At 41.5% G+C, this 25,807-nt stretch overlaps 1 protein-coding gene across 7 annotated transcripts in view; it reads right to left on the bottom strand.

Annotated features, from left to right (window-relative positions):
* FAM20B (FAM20B glycosaminoglycan xylosylkinase) overlaps positions 1-22,228 on the bottom strand; it is a 41,954-nt gene extending 19,726 nt beyond the window's left edge. For 3 of the 7 annotated variants that reach the window (XR_010941229.1, XM_067728768.1, XM_067728772.1), the window contains exons 1-3: positions 21,870-22,024; positions 8,538-9,046; positions 3,250-3,336 (exon numbers count right to left, since the gene is read on the bottom strand). Coding sequence is in view for 5 of the 7 variants with exons in the window: in XM_067728768.1 (XP_067584869.1) it covers positions 3,250-3,336; positions 8,538-8,914 (464 nt within the window). In the remaining 2 variants the exon portion in view is untranslated. Of the gene's footprint in view, positions 1-3,249; positions 3,337-8,537; positions 9,047-11,025; positions 12,096-18,690; positions 18,813-21,869; positions 22,025-22,093 lie in introns of those variants that run through there. The other 4 variants (XM_067728769.1, XM_067728771.1, XM_067728770.1 and 1 more) reach the window with 4 other exon arrangements.
* Positions 22,229-25,807: the final 3,579 nt, after the last annotated feature.

The following is a 25,807-nucleotide window of genomic DNA, read 5'->3' as shown; positions in this document are numbered from 1 at the left end:
AAATAATTTATGTAAGACAAATCTAGCAAAATGTGAGCAATTGTTAAACCTAGGGAGTGGGTATATGGGTTCACTATACTATTCTTTCTACGTCTGTTAGAAATTTTTCATAATAAAATTTTAAAATTAAACAAAGCATTAAAAAAAATTGGGCCTAAACCCATACAGGGCTTCAAACCTTTACATAAAACATTGACAGAAAACTACACAGATTAATCTAAAAGGATAAACTCACAGGACAACTTAAATATAGATACATTTGAAGATGCTTCTAACGGTCTAAAAGTGCAACCTTATCGTTGAGCACCATCATTTTTTTTTAAAAAGAAATTTTCTGGCTAAAAAATACACACTCGCTGAAGAAAAGTTGGAGGGGCAGGATTTGGAACACACAGAAAATTTATGGGAGAAAATTAAAATCATCCATAATTCCACAACTGAGAAGTAACTACTACCATTTCAGCATAAGACCAGTTTTTCCTTCACACATATATATAAACACATACTCACTCTTGTGTGTATATACACAATTGAGATTATGCTATATGTACTTCTGTCTCCTGCTTTTCACTCATCATTGTATCATGAGCCTTTTCTCATGTTATTAGAAAAGCCTTTAAAAATGTCTGTGCACATGGGGCATATGTATATGTATAACTGATTCACTTTGTTATAAAGCAGAAACTAACACACCATTGTAAAGCAATTATACTCCAATAAGGATGTTAAAAAAAAATTGGCTGTGCAATAAATAATCCGTTGTTCAGGGCTGCTGACTGACTCTGTCCTAAACTCATTTTTAGAAAAGCCACAAAAGCAAGGAGATCAATAGATGTCAAAATATCACAAAAAATGAGAGAACTTCCTGAGGCCAGAGGAGGTGGTTAAATCCTAATGTAATGGAGAAATAGCAACCCAGAGCAGAAAAGTATAAGGTGGGAAAGAAAGTGGGGAAGTATTTTTTCTCCCCATTGACTGTTGTCAGACCTTCAAAGAACAGCAGCCACTTAGTGCTGGGAAGCTGTGTCCAGTGGCACCTGAGCTTGGATGGGGCAGTTAACAAAAGGGGTAGGGGGACTGGCCACAGAATATCTTTCAGACTTTGAGGGAGGGAAGGGCTTTAAAATACAAGACCCCCAAAGCGCAGGTGATAAATTGAAACGTTATAGGGACTTCCCTGGCAGTCCAGTGGTTAATACTCGGTGCTTCCACTGCAAGGGGCACAGGTCAGATCCCTGGTCAGGGAACTAGGATCCCGCATGCTGTGTGGCGAGGCCACAAAAATAAATAAATAAATAGAAACATGATTATATTTAATTAACATCAAAAGTAATTTCCATACAAAGACCACTTCACTCTAAGTTAACAAACAGGTGTTGTGCTGTGAAAAGGAGGTACTAATCTCTACCCATAATTGGGGGAATATAAAATAACAATGAGATACCACTTTACATATATTAGATTAGCTAAAATTAGTATGTTGGATAATATAAAATATTGGTATGGATATGGGAAAAAGATCTTCATGAACTGCTGGTGTCCATCAACAGAGAAACAGGAAGGGGTTTAGGGATGAAGAAAATAAGGAAACAAACGAGGTCTTAGAAAGACTGATTCTAATGTGCAATTAAGTGATGAGTAGGATTTATCCAACTCTTTCCCACTAGGCCTTAGAAGAGGCAGTGAAAATTCATGGTTGTGAACAAACATTTATTTAATTCTTCCCTTTCATTAGATATTTAGATTGCTTCCATATTTTCACTACTGAAAATGCTACTAGCTAAGATCTTGGTGTACGTATCTTTGAATTTCTGATTCTCTAGGGTACTTCCTAGAAATATCTGGGATGCTTGCATAAAAAGGTAGTTACTCATTCAAAGGGTATGAACATTAAGGTTTTTGATACATAATACAGGAGTTCTTAAAAGAATGACTGAACCAATTAACAATGACACAAGCAGTATACGAATGTCAATGTATTCCTGCCAATAAAGTATTATCTTTTTTCTAATCTTTGCCATTTTCAGTAGGAGAAAATAGTATCCCATTGTTTCAACTGGATTTTTTTTTTTTTTTTTTTTTGGCCTCGCTGCACGGCTTGTGGGATCTTAGTTCCCTGACCAGGGATTGAACCCTGGCCCACAGCAGTGAAAGTGCAGAGTCCTAACCACTGGACCACAAGGGAATTCCCTGGATTTTATTTTATTACTGGTGAAGATGAACTCCCTCTGTCATATTTATTAGCAATCAATAATTTCTATTCAACCGTGTTCTTAGACCATTTTCTACTAGCATTTTAGAGAATGTGTAAGATTTTCTAAACATTTATATATTAAGGCTATTAATGCTTAGATTATATTAGATTCAAGTATTTTCCTCCTAAGTTTGTTTGCTTTTAAATTTTGTTTGATGTTCCTTGACATATGAGTTAATTTTTTTTAATTTAGTTGAATCTATTGAGTTTTTCTTTGTGATTTTTAAATTATTGCTTTTATGCTTAGAAAATCCTTCCTAATCCAGAAAAAAGACAAAAATTCACCTTTATTTTCTTCTGGTTTCCTTATAGATTCATTTAAAAAATATTGTCAATAATTTCTTTTAAAGTCTACCAATATGCCCTGATTAAAGAGCTGATCAGAGGAGCAGCTGGGATACTAGACAATTCAGTTACAAGGATCCTGACTAGTAACTTGCTAAAAAAGTATTAATTTTCCTAGTTAACTTATACATTTAGAATTCACATCTATTTTCCTCTTAGAATTATCCTGGTTATTGAAGCTGTGCATATTTTGTATGAAGGACAATAAAATTCACATATATGTCATGCTATATGTTTCTAGCATATGAGGATAAGTGAGTATTATTTAAAACAAAACAAAAATCAGGACTGCCAGGCCCAATTAATGACCAGTTCAATTTAGGGACTTGAATTCAAACTCTGGTTTTCTTCCTGCCATTTTATTTACCAAGAACATCTTCACTCATGCTAATGAGAGAGGGCATAACAGAATGAAATGACCTAAAAAAGCCTGGAGTTAAGACATTTACTTTGGTATTCCTAGTACCACCCAAATAATGAGGAACTCATACAAATTTAATGGAATTAATCAGTTATCTAAAGTAGGTAACAAGTTAAAGTTATTAGATTTCGTTTTTTTATTACATTCCTTTGAAAGGCGTCCACAAGTCCTCTCCAAGATATTTCTAAAAGGAAACAAAACGAATGTAACCCACTGTGATTACACATACCTGTCCAAATGAAAGGCTGCTACCTCTGCATTGTGTCTATCATAACCAGCATAAGGTTCCCCTTCTACCACATAGTCTCGGTTATACCTGCAGAGTGAACGGGAAGCACAGATGCAGACATGAATTACATCAGTACCAGAGGCGACAGCACAAGAGGCAGAATAGAAATCTGCAAGCCTGATTTTGCTCTAGAAAACTTCTCTGTCAATCCTGAGAACAGTCATGGATCAGCATAGATCACTGGTTGATGTGGTGAAGATGAAGTGGAGAAGAAAACTAGAATTATACATCTACCTCTGCTATCATTCTATGAATAAAACACAGATGTTATTTTTACCCCTCTAAAAGACTTTCAATGTAGCTTAAGTAAAACTATAAGGTACTTTTCTGGAAGGTGAGGACCATCTTTGTATCTTCAGCACAGTGTTAAACCTATAGTTCATGCTTAATAAATGTCTACTGAAATGTTTATTAGACTAAGCTGAAGTAAAAGGAAAATATGGCAAGGCTTACCAGAATGGCTATGGCAAGGCTTATTAGAGAAGTTTAAATTTCATGGGGAAAAAAATGGTCCGGATATGCCTCTGTTTTTGTTAACAAGGAGGCAAAGGTACATTTGCCTTCCCTGTTAATGGGAAGAACTAGATGCAATTCACCTATGACCTCTACTGTTCACTTGCATTTCCTCAATCAAAAGGAGACCTATCAGGCTTTACAAGACAGAAATAAGCTGAGAATGATGTGAAGAGGAGGCACTCCACTAAGGACACTTGGATCTCCAATGCTGAAAAGGCCATGGGGAATTTGGAAGCAGTACTGTACAAGGCAGTGACCTTCAACATAAATGACCACAGAGTACAAAGTAAAACCATGTCCACCAAACACATTTTCAAATCAAAGTGATGAAACATTTATGTTAGAAGACAGACACGCAAAAACACCTGGTTGGACACCAGTTTCTTCCTAGCATGGTCAATATACTCAAACGTATTTTTTTGTTTCTAGTGTCAAAGCATCATTTAGGCTGCCAAGGATTACACCTGTTACCTCCAAATTAAAAGTCTCAGTTTTTAAACAGGACTGCAGCAAAAGCTGACACTATTCAAGCACTTCTCTCTCCACTACAGCTGCAGGCTGTCCATAAAGCTGGGCGACAGTCCTTGAATACCTTATTTCTCAGGGCTCCAGAGGAGCCACAGGAAGATTTGTGGTGCTGTGCTGTCCACTCCTTTCAGTGAAACATTAGAGAACTTTCCAGTATATAGAAAGGCTGCTTGGAGTGAAATGTAAAACCCTAGAAAAATCCGGGAACTTTGGGAGTAGGCTGGAGAAACAGGGAGGGAAGGAAAAGGGAAAGGAAGAAAAATCAAAATGAAAGAACTGCATTGGAGTCCGAAGGTCTGAATCCTTAGTTCATGCTTTGGTTATGAGAAAGAAGGAAAGTCAGAACCCTGGATTTCATTTTCCCCAGCTGTAAAATGAGTAGTTGGACTAGTTGCTCTCCAAGGTCCCTTTCAGCACTTCCTAAGATCAGTCATTGACTTCTACCCACCCCCAGGCCCTTGCCGTCTTGTTCCTTTCCCACCATAACTGCCGTTTTTCCCTGTGAAAATCAATTTAGTTCCAGAAAGGATACAGCTATTGGGTTGGCCAAAAGGTTCATTCAGTTAGTGAACACGTTGTTCAATAAAGATCTTCGTGAAAGTGAAAAATGTCTTTTTTTACTTAAAGCCCCATTAACGTTTTGGCCAACCAAATATACTGAAAAAAATCACTTTTATAATAATGTAGTAAGGAAAAATGTGCAAATAAAGGCATCACTGTATTCCTATATATTTCATGTACTATACAAATCTTCCATCTCTGGCAGGAGGACATGGACAACCAGGCTCCAGAAATGCTGAACCACAAGTGGCTGTTAAAGAAAGGTGCACGTCTCGACTTAGCAGAAAGGTCTTAGATCCTCCTCTCAACAAAGCAATCCATCTTAAGTCACTGACAGAGCAGCAAAATTCATACAGTAACTGCCAATAAATCACTCCTATCCTTCTGGTGAAGGACATCAGAATGTGACCAAGAACATTAATTTGCACTTACACTAGGACTAAATAGCCTCAGAGGCCCGCAGGGTCAGAATAGCAATTTGCTGGGTGTTTGGGGGCTGGAGTCAATTTCTACAAGCACTTAAATGTGCACCCACTTTCCCCACCCCGGGAGAGTGCCAGGTGTAATCAGCCCAGGTCAGTGTGTGCAGTGACTAGAGCGCTATCACCTACTGCAGGTGCCCGACAGCTTGCGGGAGGTGGGGCAGGAGCATCTCTGGAGCTGGGCATAGACAAGGGCTCTTCAGAAGGTGATGGGGGAGGAAGGGGCCGCACTGACAAGAATAAAGAGCTGGGTGTAGAGAGGAGGACCAGGCTGTGAGGGGCTGGCCACTAGGCTGTGCAGGCTGGGTTTTGTCTGGTGAGCAATGGGAATCCCTAGACGTTTTAAAGTTGGGGAGCACAGTGATTATATGGGTATTTGGGAGAAGAATGAAAGTGGATTTCAGGATGGTCTGGAAGAGGAAAGTAATGGGAAGGCTTCAGTGGTAGTAAGAGATATGAGATAAAGCAACAGTGACTAAGGTTAGCTTATGCATTTATCTGCTGCCACGTCCACTAGTCACCAGTCTGGCCTCTTCCTCCCTCCAGTTATGCTTTGTCTGAATACCCCAGTCCTATCTGCAAAGCACCTGGACTAATACTAATGTTGCACACCATCAGTAATATCTGCCTTCTAACACTTCCTGCTGTCCCATCTCACCTTCAATTCTTAGTGTACAAATAGTGGGTGTGGAGAGGGTATCCTTTTATTTAAACACAAAATGCCTGCAACTCATCTCTTTTTACATGAATTTAATTTCTGTTTTTAGTCTGTCTTCTTTCCATCACTCTGCTTATGCTGCGATCTCTCAGGCTACAAATCAAGAGGTCAAAGATCATATTTCAAAAGGAAAGTAGCAAATTTTTGATGATGGGTGATCCATGTCATCTCTCTTACAGGAAGGCAAACAAATTTAAGAGAATCACACGTGTGTGGCAGAACACAAGCTGCTCACACTCTGACATCTCCATTAGTTACTGCAGGGTGATCTTGTCAAGTTATTCTTTCTCAAGTTATTCTTTCTAAGTCTCAGTTTCTTACTCTGGAAATAAGAACTGTAACTGCCCACAGTTGTGACAAAGGTTAAAAGCATTAACAGATACAAAAGTACTTAGTGTAATGCCTGGCAAATGGTGTGCATGCAACAGAAATTAGATCCAAGTCCCACATAACTATGCTTTTTCCTCATTACCTGCCAATCAGACTTTCTATTCTCCAAAAGTCTACTGCATTTTAAAACTTTCCTAATTTCCACATCTTCCACACACCATACTGCCCAGTTCCAGGCAAATGCAGATCCCTTCCATTTCTGGAATTCCAATAATATTAGCTCTCTGCTTGCCTATTATCTACTGATATTTGAGCCATGAAGGGAGCTAAGCCAACTACTCTGGTCACAGTTGGTTTTTGCACCCCTTCACTCCATATTTCTTCTCCCACTCCAGCAAGAGACCCAAAGTTATGTGTTACAATTTTCTCAAAAGCTCTACTGAGGAATGAAAAAAATGTTTAGTACACAGAAAATTTTCGACATTACAAATTTTGAGAAAATCCACTAGTAACTAATACCTGTCAAAAGAATATAAATCACCATCATGTTAACCTATTTCAAATTCATATATAAACAGAAAACTTTAAAAAAACTAATTATACTATAGAATGGCCACACGAATTATCTCTGTAGATCCTTAAAAAAATCCAAAGGGATCACTGTCTAACAACATATGATCTAGCCCTCTCTAGTTCAAATTTGGACTGAGGCAACTAAAATGGCCCAGTTCTCTGCTTAAAACAGGTAAAAGAAACAACAATGAGATATCACTACACACATATTAGAATGACCAAAATCCAAAACACTGACAACACCAAATGCTGTTGAGGATGTGGAATAACAAGAACTCTCATTCGCTGATGGGAATGTAAAACGGTACAGCTGCTTTGGAAGACAGACTGGCAGTTTCCTACAAAATGAAACATACTCTTACCATATGATCCAGCAATTGTGCTCCTTGGTATTTACCCAAATGAACTATGAACTTACATCTACACAAATCCTGCACATGAATGTTTATAGCAGCTTTATTCATAACTGCCAAAACTTGAGTAGGTGAATGGATAAACAAACTGTGGTACAGCTATACAATGGAATATTATTTAGAAAAAAAGAAAAAGAAAAAAAAAAGCTATCAAGCCACAAAAAGACATGGAGGAACCTTAAGACACAGAGAGAAGCCAACCTGAAAAGCTTACAAAAGGTATGATTCCAACTATATGGCATTCTGGAAAAGGCAAAACCATGGAGACAGTAAAAAGATTAGGGGTTGCCAGGGGTTCAGGGGGAGGAAGGGAAGGATGAATAGATAGAACACAGGGGACGCTGAGGACAGGGAAGCTATTCTGTATGATACTGTAATGGTGAATACTTATTATAAGTTTATTGAAACTATCACAGAATGTACAGCACAAAGAGTGAACTTAATGTAAATTATGGACTTCAGTTAATAAATTAATATTGGCTCATCAACTGTAACAAATGTACTAATTTGATGGAAGATGTTAATAATTGGAGAGACTGGGGAAGAGAGGGGAGGGGATATATAGGAACTTTCTGTACTCTCCCCTTGATTTTTCTGTAAACCTAAAATTGCTTAAAAAATAAAATAAAGCCTATTAATTAAAACAAAACCAAAGCTCAAGTGAAAGAATCACAGCTTTAGTGCTAAAAAGGACTTAAGTCACCCATCCAAAACCTACTCCAACTCTGGGGAACTCCTACTCCACAGCATCCCTGACATGTGGTTGCCCAGTCTTTAATTGTACACTTATGGTGACAAGTTGCTTATTTCCTAACCAATTCATTTTGTATCTCTAACATCTGGCACATAGTAGATACTTGACAAATTTCAGAATCAAGGATAGCTCTAACTGTAAAATGTGCAGTCTAATATTGAACCAAAACATATTCCTATAAATTTCCCTTACTCAAAGAATCATGGAACATTAAGAGCTAGAAGAGACTTCAGAGATCTTCTAGTCTCTCCTTCCCATTTTACTGAAGAGAATACCAAGAGAGGGAGATGAGCACTCATATAAATCCCAAGTTACAACTAAACAGCACAGATAACTTCAAGATGAAGACTTACCGCTTAGGTTTGAAGACAACTTTCTGTCCTCCTTCAAGTATCAGTAAGGCTTTCAGTTGTGTCCCTTTATAACCTACATCAGCTTTAATGATTTTCTTGGTGGCCATGGCATGCATGATTGCCCCCAGCTCTGGTGTCTCTTCAGGGTACACTTCCCGGGGAACCACCCACTGGGCTGCAATCTCCCAGGGAGACTGCAAGGTGTGGTCCAGCTTGGACACCAGCTCTACCCGCAAGCCAGCCATCATTCGGTGAAAGGCCCTCTGGTCCTCCCGGTTGGCAGCTGATGTATCTAAGTTGTCAATCAGGAAAACTTTGGTGAAGATAAAGATGACAAGGAGAATTGCTAACAGCACGACTCGCTGCTTTAGCTTCATGGTGACCTCTTTTCCTTCTCCCCTGACTACTCTCTCTCACTTATCAAGGAGAGCAGGTGGTGATTGTCAGCAAGGAGATTCCATGATTATACACACTGGTCCATTTCTTCACTGAGGTGCCTCCCACAATTCCTGCAAGCCCAAGTATAAAGCACAATTCAATCAGAATTCTGTCCTTCCATCCCTGAATCTTTTGCAAGCCTCAAATATATTACTCACCATTTTAGCCTTGCTAATCCTATGCCCGAGAAGACCCAATAATTTAAAATGAACTGGTCCAAGGAAGGACCTAATAGTTAAGAACCGGGTACATTGAAAATTTAAAAGCAAATACTACCGTTTTAATAGGGTGCAGAGCCATCTAGGAGCCATTTGGATGGCTACCAATTCCTAGAAACCAAAACAATAGGAAAAAGCACAAAAAAGTAAAACATTGAGATATGCATAACTCCTTAACTTTCATTTTTACCTTTCAAAATCCATAAAGGACTTTTGAATATCCAAAACCACCAGTATTTGGTAACTTTTCAGTTATCTCCTCCAAATATAAGTTTTATGACACGTTATAACACAGGAACTCCTAAAAATGCCAAAGAGGGTACAGAGGAGAGTAATAACTCCCTCTCCAAATTCAAATACCTAGCAATCCTGGACATGTCATATCTGCTATTCATGTATTTAAATACAACAAACACCCAGATATATATCTCTACTTAATCAGTCTTCTACTAATTATTTTTCAAAATTAAAAACCCTGTAAAATATGGATAATCAAATCTGGATAAATTAAGTAAAGGAAAAACATATCGCTATACCATCTGGCTATTAGTAGAACATGACCAGAAAACTAATGAAACCTGGTACTAGATCAACACCATGAAATCTGGACTGGTCAGGCACATAACAAAGATACTGATGCCACAGACATAAAGAAGTGCTGCTTCCAGTGTGGGGCACAACACCCTCTGGTCAATTCTGAAGCTAAAAGATTCCAAATACAAGATTTTTGCAAGGGTGTCAAGAACATACAATTCAGCCTCATTTGCATGCTGACAGGTTGCTTTCCACTCCACAGGGCCATTTAAAAACATGCACAAGCTCACTTTGCTACATGCCTACAGGCAGCACGCACTGGGCTAAGACAAAGATGACAAGAAGATAACAGGGTGTTGCTTCACTCTCCAATTCATTTAACAACTCAAACCATTAATTGAAGAAATAAAACCAATACAAAAGATAGGACAAAAGATTCAGGCTGAGACACTCCCACCCAAACTGGAGACTGCTCCCCTAGTATCAGCTGGAAACACATCCAAAAACAGTCCACTAGAGCAACAGTGTGCTCTAAGGGCAGCACCTTGCTCAGAGCTTGCTGACATGCAGTTTATTCGTGGTGATTAACCTCTCTTCCCATTCATTTTCATAAAGATGGGAAAGCCAGAGTCACATTCAAATTCTAATTATCTCCAGCCACCTGATTTGTTGCATCATCATCTCCCAGGGAGTACATAACGCTATTAGCTGAAACACAGACAACTCAAGTACATCCAAAATGTAATTGTGATGGTATCAAGTTTGGTGTGAAACTCAGTAAAACAATTCCCTGTGATTACTGATAACAGCAATGCTAGTAGAGCAGATTTCAGAGATTTTTGCTAGTTCCAACATGACCTAAACCACACAACTTCTTCAATTATTTGTTCAGCAGTACACATCTCTGGCTGCAGTGGTAAAAGGTAGCATGGAAATCTCCCTGGGTCAGCAATCATTTCCTCAGCACATCCAGCTGCAACTACCTCCTGCTGAGGTACAATTCTGGCACAAAGGGGTCAGATGAACAGCCTTTCACTTCCTATAAAACCCTCCTCGGGACTAAAGTCTGGTTAACTCGGGAACTTCTAATGATGCTGCTCATTTCATTTAGAATGAAGAAATTCCTCCCTTATGCTATATAAACAAATTATATCTAAACATTTAGCACAAAGGTTACGGAGAGTGAGGGCTTTTTGTTTTTTCTTTAAATCACCAATGCAATAGGAAGTTCTAGTAGCTCCAAAATTCAAACAAAACAAAGTGAGTCTGTATGCTTTTCAATTTTGAAACCTCATTACCTTCTGATGGGTCTCAGAAGAGCACATTCATCAGTTCAGGGCTGCAGATAATTCATCCACTCAACTAGGACAGAAATTTCTATTAAGTGAACTGAAGAGTTCAACTGTTACCTCACTTCACTATTTACTTCTGCAGATTAGTAGTGAGGGCAGGTTTAACGAAGGGGCTGAACAAGTTTTCTTGTTTGTGATTAGTCACCACAACCTGGTAGAACAAGAAAGACTGCAATTTGACACTGTTCTCTACAACTGCCCGTCATGCCCACAGCCATCAACTTCATTTAGTGCTCAGCACCTTCTACTGGATCCCTGAAAGAACTGCCTCTGGGCCTCCAGGTTCTCCAATCCAGACTAGATAATGCAGCAAAATCATATTTCTAATCACACACCATTTTTGAGTTCTATAAATCCCTTAGCAAGGCATTAAAGCCCTACCCTAAATGACTTCGGCCAATCTACATTGCTAGGCATCACTCTCATTCTCTTCACTCATCACTTGTCAGCTTCCACCACAAACATGGTCCCCTAAGTCACTCCTCACTGGAACTCTCTCAAAATTCCTCTAGCTCTTATCTTTTCTTCCTATCTTCTGCTTAAAGCCTAATTAAGCTTTCAAAGGCCATCTCCAAAGCCATTTCTGGTCTCTCCTCACACTATAGTAACTAACCTCTCTCACCTTTAGACCAGTACTTAACTACATTCTGCCTTATCCAGTGTCTTCTTGTATGTCGTTCTCAATCCCCCTCTCAGAATCCTGGCTCCTTAGTGGTCTTAACTACCTTTGCACTCCCTGCAGTACGTAGCATAGTAAGGGTACCTGCATTATTCACCTAAACTGAACAAACTACTGCAAATGAGGCTATGCAAGTATCTTAGGACTCTGCTGTTATTTTCCTCGGTATTCGGTATCAAATGAGTGTGTATTAACTGGCACCTTAATGTTGGCTGTCCTTAATTAGCTCTCCTGTTTTTGGGAATCTACTTCTCTACCAACACTCTACTCAATTTAGTTGGTGGTTTCAGACTACAGTCTCTTTTTCTAAGTACTGACAGTTCAGAAAGAGGTTTTCCTTTAGCTGGAAAGCTGCTACTCCTTCAGCCTACAGGGCAAGCACAATGATCTTCAAGAAATCGACAATGTAGAGGTTTTAGCGGAATTTTTACAAAAAGTCTATGAGTTTGCAAGACTCCTATTCCAGAAAAATGTATTAGATGCACGATACAGAATAATTCCATCCTCTAATAATGGCAGACTCTTTTACTCTTTACAATTGATCCCCTTCTCTCCTGTATGCTTGAGAGGGGAGGGTACCCAAGACAGTTTCCATGCTGTATTATCTTCTTTTCTTACTTGAGATAACAGCATACTATGCACGCTCTGCAAACTGGGTTTCTAAGAGGATCCCCCCTTTCAGATACTAAGAAAATGAAAGCAAGATCACTGGGTATATCCCAAGTTATTCATGAAAACTTCTCTTGCATTCCCAGGAGCCTGCCTGCTATATTTCATGCCCTCACCTCCTGTATAAATGCCTCCAACAGTGTAACATTGTCCAGTTATATTATGGTCATTTATTTTAATGTTTCGGTTATGTGAAACAGAGCCTACCTCAAAGAACAGTCTCAAGGTAACAACATAACTCAAAAAATGTTAAATATAAAAAGGCAAGTGTGTAAGTCTTCACACTAAAAGCTGGTATAAATTCCAAGACTGGAGTTCTGGAAGGTAGAAGCTTATTAAGGAATTTTCGTACTGAACCCTGGTTCCACTCTCAGCTCCATCAGTGAAATGAGGCTTGATATGGAAGCTAACATTTCATTCCTGTCTCTCTCTCTCTCTCTTCTCTCTCTCTCTCACACACACACACTATCCTACACATTTGATAAGCGTTTCATAAGGATAAACTTATGACTAAAAATTGTTTTGGGAGAAATAGGTTCACATAGAAAAAGGAGAAGTCTTAGATAAAGACTAGAATCCTCTGTTCAAGAATCTGGCTGATGTCTGGAGGAACACATACAGAAATACACATCAGTGCAGAGATCTGTTAGTCATCAGCTGATAAAATTCAATATATGTGGCTGCTGAGGAACATGCAAAGACCGCACCCCAACACTTACTATAATACCAAGGGCTCCCACAAGCCACCAGTGAGGTTCCAAGCCTTATCAGTAGCAGTGCCACGTTGAATCGCCCTCTGATCAAGTGACAACCTCACGCTACTTCTCCGAAGGTCACGGAGAAGAAATCCCAACTTCTGCTCATAGCAACTAAAGTGAAGCCTTCAGTAATACTCTTTTTTTGTGCTTCCAATTCAGCGGTCAAATCAAGTTCTTACCACATGAAGGGAATGTAACGTGCTTTGTGAGTGTCAAATACCGGAAGAAAACATTCTGTATGAACATTTCATGCAGAGGGCTATTAACAAAGGAGATAGTGAAGGGGGTAGGATTTATTATATAACTAGTAAAATATCTTATCATGTTTACTCACACAATCTCCTCACCCTTGATCCTGAGTAGAAATTACAAGGACACTTTTACAAACTTCTTCTTTGGTCACTGTTGGTCTCAGCAAACCTCTGAAGGTTTGGTTAGTATAAAAAGTAAGACCTGAATTTAATTAAGAGTTTTTGGTTGACTGTCTACAAAGACAGACACCAACAATTCCTCCCATCAGGAGGTGGAATCTATTTTTCCTTCCCCTGAATCTGGGCTAGCTTTGTAACTTGCTTTGATCAACAGAATGCTGTGGAAGTGGCTGTGTGCTAGGTGTCTTAAAAGACCTAGCAGCTTCCATTTGGGGCCAAGCTACTATGTAAAGCAGCTCAGGCTAGACTACTGAATGATGGGAGACCTGGCCAGCCCCTAGTTATTCTGGCCACTCCAGCTAAGTGCCAGACACAGAAGTGAAGCCATTAAGGGCATTCCAGTTCCAACTGAGGCCCCAGCTAAATACAGCCACCCATCTGACTCCAGCCTATATCATTTGGGCAGAAGAACCAGTCAGCTGGGCACAGGTGATCTATACAGTCATGAGAAACAACAAATCATTTAGTCTTAAGCCACTACATTTGGGGGTAATTTGTAAAAACCCAGCATTCTCACATCTATTCTGTCCATATCAACTATTTGGGAGACATTAAATTAACCATTAATACAAATAAAGATGGGATTAATAAATAATTAAGGTCTCTTAAAGGTAACACAAGAAAAAAACAGAATCTCAAATGGATCATTTACTAAAGTCCTTTTACATACTTTAGAGCAATCAAGGCTAACCTTACACACTCACAAACTCACACAACTATACACACCCAGTTTATAAAGCCTAACTTTAAACTTCAGCCAAAATTACAACCCTTTAGTACAACAACAAAAATTAAAAACACACATACTTTCACCTTGGGGTAAGTCTGATATACTGCCCTTTTGTTAATTGGTGGTGACATTAGAGCACTGTGCTACATTCTTACTAGCTGCCCCCTAGAAATAAATGCAGTCTCTCCTGATGGTTAGTGACAATTATTGTAACTAAAATAAAGAGCATTCAGAAATCTCTCCACTTATCATTGTGTGTTTCTAGCTAGGAAGTCAAAACCTCTAATACCAAATGGCATCCAGTTTTTATTACATGAATAAATCCCTATTATCCTCAGAAAACCAGCCTACTCCTGCACTGCCACCACTGCCCACAACAGCGTAATACTGTTCTTTTTCACGTTCAATTGGGAGTCTTCAACTAAGACAAAATCTAACAACAAGTAATATCATTAATCAGTATCTACATAGTTTTCCTTTCCCTGCTAATTCTCCACTTAAGAAACAGCTTAATTCACCTTCTTTCTAAATATAAACTCTTCTGTAGCAGAGGGGTTAAGAATATGTGCTCTGGATTCAGAATGCCTGGGTCTGAATGCCTGCTAACCTCTCTGGGCCTCAGTTTCCTCATATGGAAAATGAAATAAGAACACTATTACCTGACTCACAGAATTGTTAAAAATGAATGTCATTACCATGCGTACTGTGCTAAAATTAGTGCTTGGACAACATATAGTAATTTTTGTTGGTCATTATTACCGTATCAAAAACCCAAAGATGACTTCCTGAGGAGAAAGAATGACAAAGAAAATAACCCTCATTGGTTATGTTGTCTTCTGGGTTACACAGTTGGGGGTTGGATACCTATGTTGCATTACCACGAGTTCTAGTAATCTTATATTCCTGGACTAAATCCTTTCCTAAATTTGAGGAGTAGCTAAGGCTGGAAGCAAGTAGGTTTCTTCAGAGTGGGTACCAAGTGAAAAAGAAGACTGGGAGGTTATGTCACTAATTTGACCAACCTGTTTCTCTTCTCTACAAAGTTCAATTCTACCACATTCAATGTAAGTGAAACAGATGGGGAGCATGAACTTTTTCTATTTCACAAAAACAGCTGAATAGAATGCCCTTCACAATATTCTTCAGTTTGGAAAATTAAATCTGTGTTTTAAAGATGACAGCTTTGCAGGTCCTAAAGCTTTTAAGATAAGCTCTGAAGTAACCTAAGTTACAGGTACAGAAAATCAAATCTCCATATAGTCTGAATTGGTTCAAGTATTATATATTTCTCACAGTTTTCACTTCCACTTAAATATTTATTCACATATGTAAACTTTTTTTTTCGGTAAATCCTCTAACAGTTCCCTGTGAAGGAAGGAACGAAAATGATCACCAGGCATTAATGAAGCATAAAGTAGCCTTTCTTCCTGGTGTGAGAGTAAAACTGAAACAGGCTATGGAGTATTTGTTCCCTCTTTGAAAAAAATTCAATTCCTGCAACCTGTCCCATTTAAACCTTGATTTAGGGCAACCCTCTAATGCTCTTCCTTGAAAAATGAAAAGAAAAAACCTTCAGCTCATACTGCTAGTGAGATTTGTTCTAAAAAACCAACACATGCAGTGTTCACTGATCTAGAAACTCTAAGGAAATGCCTAAGAATTTGCAGTCTGTTTCAAATGGGCCAGGTATAATGAACTTTCCTAAGTTACAGGTATTTCACTGCTCAATTATCGGTATCTAACAATCATTTAAGGCTATATAGAATATAATTACTATATAGCATAGAAATATGGAATTTCAAATCATATAACATTTACTTCAGATTTTCATGTTTTCCATCTTTATTGTTCAGTTCACTACAGTTCTTGAAAAGGTATGTAAGCTTTATTCAACAGTGACACCTCACACTTTTAACTTTATGTTCTAGGGTCTGTCAAGCTGACAGGCCACAGATCACTTTAGAAATAGGAACCCCAAGCAGGTCTGTGCTGAGTTATGGCTGAGTGGCTCCAGGCACGATCCCTTGTTATATATGAATATAAATGCACACACACACATACATACACACATATATTTTTTGGCATGCCTGTCTCCTCTACCCTATTGTAAGTTCCTCAAGGACAGGGGATATATTTTACTCTCTTTGTAGTTCCAAGTAACCTAGCACAGTGCAGGGCACATGAGAGGTACTGGATAAAATGCTTATTGAATAAAAGGAGTGAAGAGCACGGGAGAGGGACCTTTACGGTTATAAGAATTTCTTCAACTCTTTGGTTTAAAGATGGCCTCTTTTTTTTTTTAACAGACATAAGGAAACTAAGTCACATAATGAATTCAGATATACAGTACAGTAAGAATGTTGAAATGTCAAATATGTATACCAACTTTATATCCTCAATTTTAAATTGCTGCCTTCTGTATACCCTGCTTCCATCTTTCAAGGCAACTGCTATTGCCAAGCTGGTGTCTGGTGTTGGTTGGGACTGGGAGTAAAGATGATCTGGAAATGCTAACAGGAAGATTGGAGATGGTCCAACATTGCCCAAGAATGATACAAGACAGGGCTGGAACCAAATTTTCAAGTGTTATTGGCAATGCTTTCTGAAACGAGAACCAAACACTGGTATTTCCATATCATTTTCTTTTTTCTACAGAAGGAACTACAGGGACATAAATGCACCTATACAGAGGGCAAATTCACTATCTAAACCAAGGATAAGAAACAGGAAATGAACAAAAGGTCTTTGGGCAGCCAAAATAACGGTCACAAAGTTCATCCACTAATACAGAAGAGGCAGGCAGACCCTCACTAAGCCTATTTAGCTGTTTTGCATTCAGTTTCAGGAAGCAGTGTTATCTGCGTTGCTACTCCACAGAAGATCAGAAGCTGCAAAAATTTTAAAAAGGGCAGCAGGGATGCTAACAACAGCAAAAGTACAGCTTCTTCACCTCTGAAAGAGACAGATTGCCTACTGAAAGCAAATTCAAGAATTCAAAAAGCAGAGGGGACTAACAACTTACATATTTCAATCACCTCAAAGCCCTACAGGATTACTGTCTGTAACCATAACCTCAAGTCTATAAAGGTTTCACTATATTACTTAAAAAGACAACAAAACATATAATACATTGTAAAAAATTCTTCACAAAAATATAGCTAAAATAAGAATTTTTGCACCCAATATCTTATTCCCACACTGCTATATAAAGCAGAAAGTTAGCATTTAAGAGCATGGAATGATCAACTTCACTGTCTCATCCTGTACTTGGTTGTGTTTCACATTCATAATTTCATATTCCTTGACCTCCTTTTAAAATGTACCCAAATTAACACCTTCCCCTCCATTGGGTAGTTACCTTGCCAGAAAGTAGTCTGCTAAACACACACCAAAGCTCAATACCTTTCTGCATCAGCCTTCATTTCTTATCTCATACTGGGATAATAGATGCAACCCCCCAAACTCACCAGGTCCAGAGCTAGGCCTTCCCTCTTCTGATTTTGGATATGAATGACTAAAGTCACAAGTGAGAGCTTTGCATTACATTCTCTCCTAAATGGCTCTAGCAGTCATGTTGACATTATAAGTTGGTCAAAAGCTAGTTTCAGTTGCAAAGTAAGGTCTTCTGTTCTGTACCCCAGGTCTGTGCCAATGAATTCATTACTCCCTGAGTGTTACAGAGGCAGCTCAAGGAAGGAAAAGAGGGAGAGATTTACAGGTGTGGGAGAGATTTACAGGTGTGGAATGAGGAGCATTTCGGGGAGGGATAACTCCCCTCTCCCACCCCCAATATGAAGGACCAGAAGACGCACACAGTCGGGTCAATGATACTGGCATGGCCAATACCAAGAGCTCTAGTTCTTCTATTAGTGCAAAAATATTGTCTACCAATCCAACTGCTCGGTGAGCCTAGCCAGAGAAAGGTGCAGAAGCAGGTCTGTGAAGCTGCACCCAGGCTGCAGGTGGCTAGAACACCACCCAATCACAAAATTAGATCTCAAGGCAGCTCCAGCAAGTAACATCCTTTACAGATACCCATCTCAACAGAACTATTTTCAACAGGAATCAGAAACACAATTTCTTGGCTTTTTTTTTCTTGTAAAGAGGAATTAAACAATTTATCATCTGCCTAGAATATTTCCTCCTCCCGCATACTGTTTTCCATTTATTCATTCAACCACCAAACATTTACTGCACACCTACTATGCACTATGCACTGTTAGGTGCAAAAAGAAAAGTACATCAATCATCATCACTACTACACCAAACTGTAGTGCCTCATTGTAACTGTGCTTCTCACCCCACCACTACCTGGCCCTTAGTCCCAGAGTGGCCTGACATCACCTTCAGAAGACAGTCTCCTTTTTACTGTTTCCAACTATGGCCACAGAATACAAAGAACAGCCTCCTGTTTCTATTATGAGATTGTAGCAGTCACTGAGAGACAACCACTGTGGTTGCTATTTTAAAAAGTTGTCAATTCAAGAGCTGAAGTATCTGGCTTCACGGTTTATACCATTAAAATGATGGTCATACAAAGTGTAGGAAGCTGAAGTCTGCCCTGCAAATAGAAGAAACAGAAAATTTCATTTAGAAATTCAAAATTCAGAAAAGACAAAAAGCAGAGGCTTTACACCAGTCAGAATGGCCATCATCAAAAAATCTAGAAACAATAAATGCTGGAGAGGGTGTGGAGAAAAGGGAACACTCTTGCACTGCTGGTGGGAATGTGAATTGGTTCAGCCACTATGGAGAACAGTATGGAGGTTCCTTAAAAACCTAAAAATAGAATTACCATATGACCCAGCAATCCCACTACTGGGCATATACCCTGAGAAAATCATAATTCAAAAAGAGTCATGCCAAAATGTTCATTGCAGCTCTATTTACAATAGCCCGGAGATGGAAACAACCTAAGTGTTCATCATCGGATGAATGGATAAAGAAGATGTGGCACATATATACAATGGAATATTACTCAGCCATAAAAAGAAACGAAATTGAGCTATTTGTAATGAGGTGGATGGACCTAGAGTCTGTCATACAGAGTGAAGTAAGTCAGAAAGAGAAAGACAAATACCATGTGCTAACACATATATATGGAATTTAAGAAATAAAATGTCATGAAGAACCTAGGGGTAAAACAGGAATAAAGACACAGACCAACTAGAGAATGGACTTGAGGATATGGGAAGGGAGAAGGGTAAGCTGTGACAAAGCAAGAGAGTGGCATGGACATATATACACTACCAAACGTAAAATAGATAGCTAGTGGGAAGCAGCCACATAGCACAGGGAGACCAGCTCGGTGCTTTGTGACCACCTAGAGGGGTGGGATAGGGAGGGTGGGAGGGAGGGAGACGCAAGAGGGAAGAGATATGGGAACATATGTATAACTGATTCACTTTGTTATAAAGCAGAAACTAACACACCATTGTAAAGCAATTATACTCCAATAAAGATGCAAAAAAATAAAAATACATCTTAAATATTTAAAAAAAAAGCAGAGGCTTTAACGCTGTGTGAAAGAACTGGAGTCTACAAATGGAAGTCAACAGAATGGACTAAAAGTCAAGGAATTATCAACTCAACATAAAGAAATTCTATGACATAAAGGATTAGATGATAGAAACAGGGATCTGTTTGTTCCCTATTCAAAGAACCCAGGGTGTGTGCTTTCCAATTTTCATTCTTTAACTAAATCATGGCTATTTTCCTACTAGCTCCAGAGAAACAAAGAGAACAAATCAATCTCACATTTTTACCAGTCACACTGAAGAAAAGCTATGAGCTCCAAGATTTCCTGATCATCTTTTACCACCATTCATTTCTATCACTGCACTTTAATGTAAGTGAGGCTGACTCTGAATTGCTTGCTTATGCCTCTTAATTCTCTTTTGACAAGCACTTTCAAAGGTGGAAGGCCCTCCTGTTGATTGATTCCACTGAACAGTTCTAGGGGCCAAAGTCCAACATCTCCACAAACTTCAAGTTATTAATTTAACGCAAAACAATTTTAAATCTACCTTAGACTGGCTCTAAGTCTAGGCAAATAACTTAGCATCTTTAACACCTGTATCTCAGTTTCTCAAGGACATGTCTTGATGATAAATAACAATGTATGTGGAAGAGCTCTAAGGCTTAGCTCAAAGGTCCTGCATAAATTTCAGGACTGCAATACATAGAGCACACTGAGGTCTCTAACCCAATTTAAAATAATCAACCCCATGGGACTTCCCTGGTGGTCTAGTGGTTAAGACTGCGCTCCCAACGCAGGGGACCTGGGTTCGACCCCCGGTCAGAGAACTAGATCAAGTAAAAAGATCTCGCATGCCGCAACTAAGACCCGGCACAGCCAGATAAATAAATAATAAAAAATAATCAACCGCAATGAAATTTATGCATTAATTTACAACACAAGGAGGATAGGAATAGTTAGTAAACAGTAATCATAGTTATCGTTTTACATAAAGTCCTGCAATTTAAAAGCTAAAAGACCCACATTCCTGTTCCTTCTTTTCAAGGTGAGAAATCAAACCTCTGAAGGGAAACTAGCTGGGTGGGGATGATACTGATACTTGGTCCTAAACTCAAGTCACTGTACCCAGCATCCCTCGTTTTCCCAAATTATAAACTCCTCACCCTTCCAACTGACGATATGGCCATTTAAAGGACTAATAATTCCCTAACAACCAATCACGTCCTGTCCCCTCCACTTTCACTCCAACATCCTTCTACCCCTTCTCTTCCTACCAAGAGACTTGCAGGTAACAGAAGCTTGATTAGAATGAAACTCTTATCAGATCCCACAATCAAGGACGCAACTTGACAACTGCTCACGCTCATCATTAATGGCAACGTTTCGGTTCGCTTTTAATTGCGGGACCACAGCACCCGGAAATGAAATCTCAAGCGCAACCCACTTGGGACAACCGTATCATTTCCTTAAGTTCTGCCCGACTGCGAGCGCGGGGTGCACGACCCCGAGGAGACCGCGGACCCCTAGGCACGGTTACCCTGCCTCCTGCCTCGGGCCTGGAAGTCACTCGCACTTCTCGGCCACGAAGTGGGCCCGCGGGCGCGCGATACAGCTGCCCCCCCGGGCCGCCGCAACGGGCACTCGGCGGGACACGAGGGCGGCACCAGGGCCAGTCGCCTCTGGGGACCGCGTCCGGGCGCGAGGGTGGGTCACTGGACTGATCCCGGGCGGCTAAAGGCGCCCCAAGGCGCCCCCAGGTAAGGCCCGCGCCTCAGGCGGGCAGAGGAGGCGACGAGCTCGGCCGCGTCCCTCCAGCCACGACGGCCGGTAGGAGCCCTCTCGGGGTCAGCGAGGCGGGGCGCGCGGCCCGGGCCGGTCTCTGAGGCAGCCACCGTTCGTTGACCGCTCTGGGCACTGGTGCCCGGCCCCTCAGGGAGGCGCCCCGCCCCCAGACGGCCCCAGCCCGGCGCGCGCCACGCACCGCGCCCCGCCCGCGGGTGGGCCTGCACTTTCCCGCCCGCCCTCCCGCCACCAAGCCGCTCACCTGCGGCGCCCTAGGCTCGCTCCATGGCCGCCCGCGCGGTGCGGTGCGGCGCGGCCCCGGCCGCCCCCGCCACCTCCGGGAAGGGGCAGCCCCACGCGGCGCTCACCGCCCCCAGCCGCCGCTACTGCGGCTCCCGCTCACACCCGGCCCGGCCATTCCCTGGCCACCTCACCCCGCGGTCCCACACCCACCCCCCCGCCTCCGCGGCTCGCGACTGTTGGTACCTTCCTAGCGTAACGCCTTCCCCGCGGCCAATCCAAGAGCTTCTTCCGCGAGGCCCCACCCCCGCCCTCCGGTGGGCGGGCCTACCGGACCTGATCCGGACCGCCCGCCTTAACCTTTTGCATCCCGGGCTGGTCCGCTTAACTCTCTTGACGCAGGCTCACGCCTCTTCTGCTTCTCCCTGCCGCCCCGCCCCGCTTACGTAAATGGACCTCTAACTTCTCTCTAGCCTTAGCTTTTTCTTTCCTGGTTTTCGTGAGCACCTAGGCAGCCAGTCAGCGGCACTGGAAGTAGGGGTCCCTTAGGTCAAGTTCTGTTTGTGAGAAGCAATTTCCGTCCTCCTTTTGCCCTTTTCATTTGCCTCGGCTTCTGCTTCTGCCTATATAAGTGTAACCCCTTGCCCAAAAGAGGCCAGCCTTACCATAGTGAGCGCTCTTACTTCGGACCAGACCAAAGCTCCCTGCTACATTTTGTAGCATTTAATAAAAGTGTGACTAATTTATTGTAATAGTTTCTTAACGTCTGTCTTTTGCAATGGACTGTAAGGCGCATGAGGACAGGGCAGTCGTGTCTGGGTCTCCAATGCCTGACACTCAGTAGACTCCTTATAAATTGTTTTGTTTTGTTTTGGTCTTGCCGCGGGGCTTGTGCAATCTTAGTTCCCTGAGGAGGAATCCAACCGTGCCCACGACAGTGAAAGCACCAAGTCTTAACCACTGGACCCCCAGGGAGTTCCCTCCTTATAAATAGTTTGAGTTAAAGATTCTTCCTTCTCTTAAACTGTCTCCTTTCCACTGACTCCCTACGGTGCATCCGCTGTATAACGCATCCATTCACTTATTCATCATATACTAAACTTGGACTTCGTGTGCCTGTCCCTGAAATATTATAATGCACACTGATCCATGCGATGTGTGCCGGGAGAGCCCTGGCTGACACTTTTTTCAGGCTCCATAGTTCATTTAAGCAAAGGAAAGAACTCCTTAACTGGCTGTATGATATCAGGTGTGCCACTTAATCTTTCAGAGTATGTTTCCTTACCTGGCAAATGGGAGTTTATCATAGTACATACCTCACAGGGTTGTTGTGAGGACTAAATTAGGAAATGTGTGGGGAGAGTACTTGCAGATTATTGTATAATGTTAGTTATTATTCATTTGTGTATTTGTTGAGCACTTAGTATCAGATGATCCTAGAGAAATAATTGGTCTTGATATCTGCTCCAGACAATCTAGTTAGGGAGGCAGCCCCTTTGCAGAAAACATTACGTCATTGCAAGAAGGAGTACACAGTCAAATACAGGAGTTGTATCAGCCTTTCACTGGATGTATTTGAAAATGCTTGGCGGTCGTTTTCTGACCATGGAACACATAATTCTTGGGGCAATGAGCTGGATAGTAATGAGAGTCCACTTTATTTCTCTACACAGTAACATTGGTCTGCCTGCAGTCAGCGAATCCTCCTAAACCTTGTTCATTACATCCGGAGATCATAAAGCAAAAGGGCAAATCAAGATTTCCTCTAAGATGCTTTACCCCCAAAGGACTCTTTCTTACCTGTAACTCTGATAAAGACAGCAAGGATGGACTGCCCAACTGGTGCTCCTCAGGAGGCCAGTCAGTGCAGCCTCAGTTTCCTGGTGATCCCTTTGTCTTTAGGGACATTCAGAGAGAGGGGTTCATGACCTCTCTAGGCAACCCACTTCAGTGCTTAATTTCACATCCATCAAATCCTTCCATCCACCCCACATGCTGCAGGACAGACACACCTTCTCTTCTTCTGTCCTCAGAGAAGGAGAATCATGGATTTGGGGCCTCTGTGTCAGAGGCTTTCAGAGAGCAAAACTGTTTGGTCCCCCAGTTTTCTCTCCACTAGGTCCCATTATCCAGGCTCTTTGTGCATGCCACCCCAGGATGTGTTTCTGCCCCTCCCTCCTGTAATGGGCCTTATTTCCCAACCAATCAACAGTCAATATATTCTAGGTATTATGGGGGATGCAGTCATTTAAGAAAGGGACTCTGCCTTCAAAGAGTTTACATGACTAGCACACAGGAAGCAGCTGCAAGGAATACGGAGTACTTAAAATTATGCAGCACAGACTCTGTGATCACTGAAGGAATTGAGGTCCAGGAAGATAGTGTGGGCTGGTATTGTCAGCCCACACTAACAATAAGGGAGGGAGGATTGAGGTGAGCAAAATATGGGTGGGAGCAGAGAGGGACAGTAAGAACCAAAGTTAGGCAGTGCTATGTGAATTTAAAGCCAGACTTCCTCAGCAAATGATGGGAGAATTGTTCCTTCCTTCCCTCCTTCCTCCCATCCTCCCTCCCTCCCTCCCTTTCTCCCTTCCACCTTCCTTCCTTCAATGAATGTCTATCAAGGGCCGGACACTGAGCTATATCCAGGGCATGCAAAGACAAAGAAGGCCTGGTCCTCCCCCTTGAGAATTTTACAGTCTAATATTGAGAAACAGAATGGAAGGTCAGGCAGAGCCTCCGTTATTTAGGTCGGAGCACTTTGCCAAGGCTTCTGTGATGCTTCTTTTCACAACGCATGTGATATCTTGTGGTACTAGGTATCTTTGTCTAATCTCCCCCTTTGCCTTTCTCTTCCCTGTCCTTGAATTGCAAGGCTTTTGAAGACACAGACTGACTTTACTTCACCTTTATTTCCACCTGTGAACTGCCTCACGCAGGGTAGTGTCTCTGCACTGATGTGTTGAAGTGCATTGAGTTGAAATCAGAGCAGGGATCTGGCTGTCCCCCTCCAGCCAAGGGCAGCTCACTTCCTGCGGGACTCCCACCTCACCCCACCCCGACCTTCATCTGTGAAAATGTTACATATCTCTCTAAAATCATTTGCTCAGGAAGGCTCTCCTGACTTTTCTAATTGTACGTGTTTTCCTGGGCTTCTGAGACTCAGTACTTTGTACCTCTCTCGCAGTATGGTTTGTATTGATGTCTTTGGGGATATGTCTGACCTCTTCCCCTGAACAGTAAACCCTTTGAAGCTGAGGACAGTGTTTTATTCACATCTGTATCTCCCATAGCACTAACCCTGTACATGGCGCTTGGTAGATCCTCAACAGTTGAAAGAGCTTTAGGAGAGCAGGTCCTGCAGACCTGGGGAATCGGGATCACTGGAGGTTTCTTTCCTGGCCCCTTCATCACTGTAAGCATTTTCCTTCAACTCTTGCAGAATTTCTAAGTCTCTGACAATCTGTCAAGCCCTAGGTATAAGGGGAACATAAGAGTCCAGCAATCTCAAGGTATGAGGGGAGTACTGTCTCAAGGTGCCTGCATACACGAACACAGCACACACACTCCTTCTTTTCAGAGAATACACCCACAGTGATGGATCCTAATGAAACGAATTAAGTCAATTCTGCATCAAGAAAATGGAAGGGAGCTGTAGGAGAGCTCACACTGGTCCAAGGTGCTCCAGCCTGGGTGGAGGTGGCGGGAGGATTAGTAAGTGAAGAAGCACACGTGTCCTTCTGTTCCTTGCTAGGAGGTGTGCTGTGTCTCGTTGCCTCCGGGGCAGGTTTGTTCCCTGCATGGGGCTCTCTATGGATGCTGCTTCTGCATTTCCTGGGCAACTCCTTTCTCTCATTTTGCCACCGGCTCTGCAGAGCTACTCCTAGCCCACCCCTTGCTTACAGCATCGGGACTGCCCACTTAACCCTTCCTGTGGCACCTCTGTCAGTGCCTTCTGAG

This window comes from Pseudorca crassidens, chromosome 2, assembly GCF_039906515.1.
Source record: "Pseudorca crassidens isolate mPseCra1 chromosome 2, mPseCra1.hap1, whole genome shotgun sequence".
Lineage (NCBI taxonomy): Eukaryota > Metazoa > Chordata > Mammalia > Artiodactyla > Delphinidae > Pseudorca > Pseudorca crassidens.
This window is presented reverse-complemented; position numbering and strand designations above follow the sequence as displayed.